General features: G+C 38.1%; 1 protein-coding gene and 2 pseudogenes across 1 annotated transcript; all 3 read right to left on the reverse strand.

Moving 5' to 3' along the window:
- Positions 1-438: 438 nt before the first annotated feature.
- LOC147473908 (acyltransferase GLAUCE-like) lies at positions 439-2,698 on the reverse strand. The gene is made up of 2 exons (XM_086586898.1): positions 2,040-2,698; positions 439-1,533 (listed from the first exon to the last, which is right to left on the reverse strand). The coding sequence occupies exons 1-2, from the start codon at positions 2,658-2,660 to the stop codon at positions 637-639; spliced, it is 1,518 nt and encodes a 505-aa protein (XP_086443024.1). The 5' UTR covers positions 2,661-2,698; the 3' UTR covers positions 439-636.
- A 2,707-nt stretch (positions 2,699-5,405) lies between these two features.
- Positions 5,406-5,825, reverse strand: LOC147473909 (acyltransferase GLAUCE pseudogene; annotated as a pseudogene).
- A 6-nt stretch (positions 5,826-5,831) lies between these two features.
- Positions 5,832-7,548, reverse strand: LOC147473910 (acyltransferase GLAUCE pseudogene; annotated as a pseudogene).
- Positions 7,549-8,454: the final 906 nt, after the last annotated feature.

Genomic DNA, 8,454 nt, shown 5'->3' on the forward strand with positions numbered 1-8,454 from the left:
TGCTAATTCTCACAAAGTTAGTAAACACTAGCTTAAATCTGTATAAAATTGCAGTGTAAGCAATACCCATGTTCTAAAATCAAAGGAATAAACATAAACAATAAACATAGTGACACTTTAAACAAAATCCAAGATCAAGATATTAAAACTTACTGCATGTTTGAACTAAAAAGAAATGAAAACGTAGAGAGAAACAGAGAAGATGAAGTTGTGATATATGCTTAACACACTGGTTTGCAGATAAAACAATGATCAGAAAGCGTTTATATTGAGTTTAACGAGAGAAAAACAAAGTTGATGGGAAATGGAGAACACACTGGAATGTTCTCCAGCATTATTTACTCTGTCAACAGGTCTACTGCTACTTTCTTTTTGGGCCTGGGCTTTATCAATTTGCAGGAGTCACTTCTAGACTTGCAGTACTAATCCGACTTTCAGTTGAGATATATATTGTGCAACTGAATCACAAATCTGTTCTTTTCAACAATTACACATCAATACAATTTGGCATCAACTAGATGTCTAGATACAAACTGCGACTATATTTAAAAAAAAAAAAAAAAAAAAAAGGAAAAAGAGAAAAGATAGTAGTAAGTATATATAAATACAAAGCAGCACACTCGCTAGCTGATATTATCACAACAGTTCATAAAAGAGGCCTTGAAATTTCTCCATCTCCAGCTGTGGAAGAGATACAAGAACATGCAGTCCTTTGAACTCTTTACCTTCAACTTCTGGGATCAATGTGATAGCATTATTTCCATGGTTTGGCACCACTGGACAACTCCACTTAGGCCTACCCCAAGGGTAGTCAATCTCATTTAACCCCATATTCCACCATGAAGATATAATGGCATCTCCGTAAGGAAAGCCCTTGTGTAATTCTGACCAGTCAAGAATAGACTTTACGTACTCATCTGTTATTCTAGTATCACCTTCAGAAACCATTTGCACTAAGTGTGAGAAAGGACGCTTTTTCATTTCACTGCAAGTAGTTGTCGCATAAGCGCTAACGATAGCATTTCCCGCATAGGATGATGGAAGTCTTGGTCGTACTCTGGACCTAATATTGACAGCATATAGGATTGTCGATGATTTCTCTAGATCATTTTCTGGATTTTTTGCTTGAGCCACACATTGCCAGATATGTGCTGTTACAGCACTAAAGCCTGATGTATGAGCAATATTGTCTCCACCAACCTCACTTGCTTTACGTTTTAGATTGTTAATGTCATCAAGACTTAGTCGAAAATACTGAGAATTAAGCTTTTGGAATGTGGCTTTCAGTAGCATTTTGCTGGACTTATTTCCTTGTAGGCTTTCAAAATTAAACATTTCCGTATGGGGGAATGCTATTCTTGGTGGAGATCTAGCAGCTAAGAGGCGACGGTCATTGTAAGGAGGTAAGACTAGATCATTGCCTGAAAGGAGAGAGGCTAGATTTTCCAGGAAAATTTTGCTACAGATGCCATCCATTGTTACATGATTGAGAGCAAAGCCTAATGCAAATCCACCACACCGGAACGATGTCACCTGAAATGAAAAAATTGAAAAAGAGTTAATAATTAATGTGACTAGGAAGAACATTAATTGCCTTAGGGTAACATCAATTTAGCACAATTAACTGATGAAATATAGGAGTATTGATATCCGAAAAGTTAATTAATTCTATTGTAGCAACACTAAAACATAACATTTTTTTCCCAAGGATAGAATGACCACCACTGAAAGTACTACCATTTGTGTGTCATGCTGGAGAAACTCAAACAAGAGATGTTCATCATTATAAGAAGAGAATAAGTTCTACCTCAGATAATGTGCCCAAGTCTTGAGCAGTTTCTAGAGCAGGGCTAAGGTAAGTTTCATATTTTGAGATATTAACTTCACCAGACAAAATGAAAGCTAATTAAAGAGTCGCATCATATCAAGCGTTGTATGATGTCAAATTATATCAGTTGCAAGGTGCGACTGTATTTAAGGGGATACTTAGCACTTTGTAGTTTGTAGGTACATGCATGCTTGGTTCCTCTGCTTCATACCTGCATGACAAAGAGTGGCTGGTCCTCAGGCGAGGCATTCCATTTTCTTAGTGCAAATTGTTGAGTTTCTATATTTAAAGAGCCAATTCCTCCCAGCTCTTCAAATGACAAGCCACAAGACGCGACTACAAAGCCTGCCCCAGCTGCATTACAATCAATTTCTATTCGACCTTGCTCGCTGTTCCACCTCAACCTTCCTGCCAAGAAATCATATTGCACCAGAACCTTTCTATATGCGTTTTCAAGTTTTGCAACTATATTTTCTATGGAAAAGTTTGGGTTGCTGGAGAAGAAATAAATTGTACTAGCCTTAAAATTAAGGCTTTTATCTATATTAGAAAGGAACACGGATTTTCTTTCAGTTTCCTCTATTGGGAGTACTAAGGAAGTACTATGGATTGTTACAGTTTGGTCCATAGTTTCAAGAATTGCCGATGGGCGCATTGAACGTTGAATGGATTGACAACGAGGGCGTGAAGGAGGAACCATTTTTGAAGATTTTAACTGACGGAAAATGCGGGGGTTTGAAAATGTTGTAAAATATGCGCAAGGGCGCAACTTAGGATGCGACACATTGTGGTGGTGGTAAGGAAAGAGTAGTCCTTGGGAGAGAGTTGTCATTGAAGTTGGTTAAGAGTCTCAAACTGAACTATGAGTTGAAGAGGTATATAATTTGCGTATTTATAGAAGGCCAGTGGTATGCAATCCCAAGTAGAAGTCCCAATAATTTGATCATTCTTCATTTAGATTGACCCTCTACTGGCAGCAACATTAATGTTTAGCCCAACGCGGAGAGATATTTGGGATACACACTCGGAATTATGGGTGTCAGATGTTACGAGTTGATGACATGGCGGATGAAGAAGAACTCAACAAGATCACCCATGTGGTATGGCCGTATGGCCTCTACAGACATTTATTATTGAGGAACGAATAAAGCGACATATATATATATAGACAATCTACTGCCAGATATGAGCAAAAAAACTATGCCTATAAATAAAAATGGGTTAAGTAGTATTACCCCCACTAGATGAGCCAATTAGGATTTCCCCCCACTAAATGAAAAATTAGGCTTTCCCCTAAACACATGGTCAACTTGGTTTGACTATTAACTTTAAGTCAAATGACTGAAAATGACACAATTGCCCCCACCTAATTAAAATTGAACATTTGTTTTTTGAAAATAATGAGGATATTTGTGTATTTTTCAATTGCTTAACTTAAAATTTAACGGTCAATCCAAGTTGACCGTGTGTTTAGGAGGGAGACCCTAATTGACCATCTAGTAGGGGAAAAATCCTAATTGACTCATCTAGTAGAGAATAATACTAGTTAACCCATAAAAAAAAAATCAGAAAACACTATATAAAATGTAAAGTCTTCTGCAAATTTGCAGATGGCAGTTATAAGCCTCAAGCTTGAATTTCGTAAGGAAGAAATAATAGATGTTATTCTTCTTTATCCTAAGTCTCACACTCTCACGTGTATGTTTGACCAAACACATCACAAAATAAATGGACTTGTACGCATTCAATATTGATGGAGTTGCATCAACGAACCACCACTGCCCAATTCCCAATGGCCATGCCACTAATAATTTCACTCAAGTTCATCTTTAGCTCTCATCAAGAACTTCGACCCAATCTATGTTAGGCTGCTGGAGCTGATAAGGAAAGATACATGCACCATTCCATTTCAGAACTTGGCATACCTGCAGCCCCACTCTAATTATTATTTGCCCCACGACATGGATCATAGCCCGCACGGCAAGAAGGTAGTTTGAGTGTTTTGCAACGTAAGTTTGGATTTCAATGGGATAAACTTAGTCGTAGCGTAGAATGAGACCATAGTGCATCAGTTCATTCATAAACTTAAACGCCTCCAGCTAGTATAGATGTTCGTAAACTCATTGTGATATATATTATTCCATTTAAGCTTTGTACCATAGAGATCGTCACCACTGTGCATTTATGGACCAATTTACCAACCATATGTACTTGGATATAAGGTAAAAAATACTGTAAACAGTTATACGATCTGGTTGGGTAGTGATGAACTAACCACAAACCAAGCGTTGGGAGTACTTTCGGCACTCAGTTGTCATTGAGTCTAGCTAGCTACTGAAATCAGAGCTTGCGCGCTTGCTCCACTATTTCCTAGAGGACAATCACTTACAATGGCCTGTTTTGCATCTCCAGCTACCTATACGTCAGCTCATCCCCAATGCAACGGTCAATAGTCCTAAAACAGTTGTGTAATCTCCCTCGAGCCATTATTTTTGAACGATGACATTTTTTCTTGGTAATTTCTGAATGCTCTTGGCCATAGTATCCTGATATATTGGAGAAATGTTGATATAATATCGGAATTGAGAGAGAAATATTACCTTGTTTCTTTCCATTTTTTGCCCTCGACCTTAATATATCTTTCCGAGTTTTTGTGATATACCAGCACGGCAGCACCATATATCTGAAAATCACTGGTTATTATTTCGTTGTATAAAATTTTCTGGCTAGGTGAATACTGCCTAAAGGTTCATATGTAATTAAGTAACGAAATTCATAGTAATGTGTGTGTCGTAGTCCAGATAACAGCCCTTGGGTCTAGTTCATGGCTCCACGATTAGTTAGTCGGGCGCAAGGGTGACTATTCTGACGAGCTAGAGGATGCAGGAGTAGGCTGCATTTGCTCCAGAAGCTCTGAAGGTTCCAAATAAAGAGGAACGAGGAACGAGTATCTGTAGGAAGCAAGGTGAAATTGACACGGGTGGGTGCAATCCTAAGATCGTTTAGTTCCACATGACAACAAATGGCCATCAACTGTCAAGACGCAAGACAACGATGTTTTTCCTATTCTGGAAAACATTTATAAATTTGTCCAGTATTCTATCAAATACCACTAGCAAATAAAATTTACAGCTATGATTTGCCGATGGTAGTTTTCACATCAGCAGATGGGCAAACTTTTGCGTGTCCATTATGCTATCAAGCACAATGCAAAATCGCCTGCTTCTTTAGCAAAACAGATCGCTTGCTTAATTTTTACAGAGCATCGATCTGTTTTCTCTGAAGATGCTCGTTTTTCAATGGCAGAGTTTGTTTTCCAATGTCTGCTTTTGATCATATTTTTCATTCGTGTATAGTTGTCAAATGGAAGCTTCCAAATATTCACAGCACAGTTCATTTAGCAATTAGCACTGAGATCACTAACAATGTTCAGCTAGCATCCAAAACTTCCAACATTCCCCTAAATGTTCTTAGAACATTCTCAGCAATTTAGATACAAACTGGCACATAAACGAAAAAGTAAAAAAACAATTGTACACACATACATCTGGAGAAAACATCACAACCCACTAAATCATTATAGTAATTCTTGAAAAAGGAATTGGAATTTCTCCATCTCCATCTCTGGAAGAGATACAAGAACATGCAGTCCCTTAAATTTATTGCCTTCAACTTCTGGGATTAACGTGATAGCATTGTTCCCATGGTTAGGCACCACTGGACAACTCCACGTTGGCCTTCCCCAAGGGTACTCAATCTCATTTAATCCTAAATTCCACCATGAAGATATAACAGCGTCACCATAGGGAAATCCCTTGTTCACTTCTAACCAATCAATAATAGACTTAGCATACTCATCTGTCATTCTAGCGTCAGCTTGAGCAACCATTTGCACCAAGTGTGAGAAAGGTCGCTTTTCAATTTTACCACAAGTAGTTGTCGCGTAAGCACTAAGGATAGCATTTCCTGCATAGGATGATGGAAGGCGTGGTCGCATTCTTGATCAAATACTGGCAGCATATAGGATTGTTGATGATTTCTCTGGATCATTTTCTAGATTTTTAGCTTTAGCCACACATTGCCATATATGTGCTGTTACAACATTAAAGCCTGTCGCATGAGCAATATTGTCACCACCGCCTCTCCTTGCTTTCTGTTTTAGGTTGATAATATCATCCAGCCTTAGTTGGAAATACTGAGAGTTGAGCTTTTGGAATGTGGCTTTCAGTAGCGTGGACTTATTTCCTTGTAGGCTTTCGAAATTGAGCATCTCTGGGTGGGAAAACGTGACTCTTGGTGGGGATCTAGCTGCTAAAAGGCGACGGTTATTGTAAGGAGGTGAGACTAGATCATTGCCTGCAAGGAGAGAGGCCGATTTTCTAACCAAATTTTTCTACTAATGCCATCAAGTGTTACATGACTGAGAGCAAAGCCTAATGCAAATCCACCACACCGGAGTGATGTGACCTGAATTAAAGAATGGAAAAGAATATAATTATGTCAAGGCGGCGAGTTGAATTTTTTTAGAGCGCAGCTAACTAAAACATATCATAATTGATGAAATATACAAGCACTAAATTCCGAAAAGTTGACTCTACTTCTTTGGTTCTTCCACGGAAAGTACTAATAGGCGTTTACATATTGTAGAAACTCGATTTTTTTTTTTTTTTTTTTTTTTTTTTTTTTTTTTAAAATAATTTATATTAAGAAGAAGCTAAGAGTAGTAACTATGGTGCTCTACCTGTTAGAATGTAAAATATTAGATTTTGTTTAGTTCTGTTAAGTTGTTTTAAGGATCTAGTGTACGGCAATGATTGTGTTACAAATCACATTTTAACATAGGCGAATTTCAGTGATAAATTGTAGATAACAAATGGATCATGTGCAGATATAGAAAACTCTTTGTAGAAAACATTTTGAAGAGCCTTGAGCAGTTTCAAAAGCAGGTTTAAACTTTAGATTATATTTATATGTAGACCATACTCCATGGAACAGAGGTTTTCTGTTTTGAGAGATCAAAAGTGAACTTGAGAGTCAAGTCACCAGACCGAGAAGAAATCTAAGAAGCCAGCCCGCTTGATGAGTTGCATCATTGGTGTTTGATGCCACGTTTTAGTCATCTTTTACAAGCGCTGGTTAAAACATACTCTTAAGGTTTTTTTTTTCATTTTTTTTTTGTCTTAGCAGTTCTCTTCTCAGATACATGCATGCTTAGTTTCTCTGCTTCATACCTGCATGACAAGGAGAGGCTGGTCCCCGGGCAAGGCATTCCATTTTCTAAGTGCAAATTGTTGATTTGCTAAATTTGGAGAGCCAATACCTCCCAGCTCTTCAAATGACAAGTCACAAGAAGCAACCACAAATCCCGCCCCAACTGCGTTGCAATCAATTTCTAGTCGACCTTTTTTATTGCTCCACCTCAACCTCCCGGCCAAGAAATCATACTGCACCAGAATCTTTCTATATGTGTTTTCAAGTTTTGCAATTATGTTTTCCATAGAAAAATTCGGGTTCCTAGAGAAGAACAGAATTGTACTAGCCTTGAAGTTAAGAGTTTTGTCTATATTGGAAAGGAATATCGATCTTCTTTCAGTTTCCTCTATTGGGAGTACTAAGGAAGTACTATGGATTTTTACAGTTTGGTCTACAGTTTCAAGAATTGCGGATGGGCGCATTGAACGTTGAATGGATTGACAACGAGGACGTGAAAGAGGAACCATTTTTGAAGATTTTAGCTGATGGAAAATGCACATTGTGGTGGTGGTAAGGAAAGAGTAATCCTTGGGAGAGAGTTGTCGTCATTGAAGTTGGTTAGGAGTCTCAAACTGAACTATGAGTTGAAGAGGTATATAATTTGCGTATTTATAGAAGGCCAGTGGTATGCAATCCCAAGTAGAAATCCCAATAATTTGATCATTCTTCATTTAGATTGACCCTCTACTGGCAGCAACATTAATGTTTAGCCCAACGCGGAGAGATATTTGGGATGCACACTCGGAATTATGGGTGTCAGATGTTACGAGTTGATGACATGGCGGATGAAGAAGAACTCAACAAGATCACCCATGTGGTATGGCCGTATGGCCTCTACAGACATTTATTATTGAGGAACTAATAAAGCAACATATATATCATGTCCTTGTTACAAAATTTTGACACAAATTGGCTGTTGGCGAAAATAAACAGGGAAATCATGTCCTTGTTACAAAATTTTGAGGAATTCAGAAATCTTTGGTGCTACAGGGAGGGAAATTCAAGTGCTGACTATTTTACTTCTCATGCTGCTAGTTTGGCATCGTCAGATACGTGGAGGGCACACCCAGTTGCAGAAAACACTTCTTGGTCTTTAGATGACTTAAGTTTTTTACCTCCTTTCTCTTCAGTTTGGTTACATCGCTCACCTGTTCTTGCTGCTTCAGTCCTAGCTTTTGATGCTTGGGGATTTTGTAAATATAGAATTATAAATAAATAAGATTTTAGCTTTCGAACAAAAAAAATATATATATACAATCTACTGCCAGATATCAGCAAAAAACTAGAGGTGTCACAAGTCGGTTCGGGTCGGGTTTGACCAGAAATCGACCACCGAACCAACCTACTACGGTTCCATGACAAAAAAAGCAAAC

This window comes from Coptis chinensis, unplaced genomic scaffold (assembly GCF_015680905.1).
Source record: "Coptis chinensis isolate HL-2020 unplaced genomic scaffold, ASM1568090v1 utg167_pilon_pilon, whole genome shotgun sequence".
NCBI lineage: Eukaryota > Viridiplantae > Streptophyta > Magnoliopsida > Ranunculales > Ranunculaceae > Coptis > Coptis chinensis.

Bases quoted from the DNA above. Each gene is read 5' to 3' on its own strand.
- LOC147473908 (XM_086586898.1), bottom strand. From the start codon at position 2,660: ATGACAACTCTCTCCCAAGGACTACTCTTTCCTTACCACCACCACAAT. The intron at 1,534-2,039 runs GTATGAAGCAGA...TTTTCATTTCAG, and splicing joins AGCCACTCTTTGTCATGCAG to GTGACATCGTTCCGGTGTGG.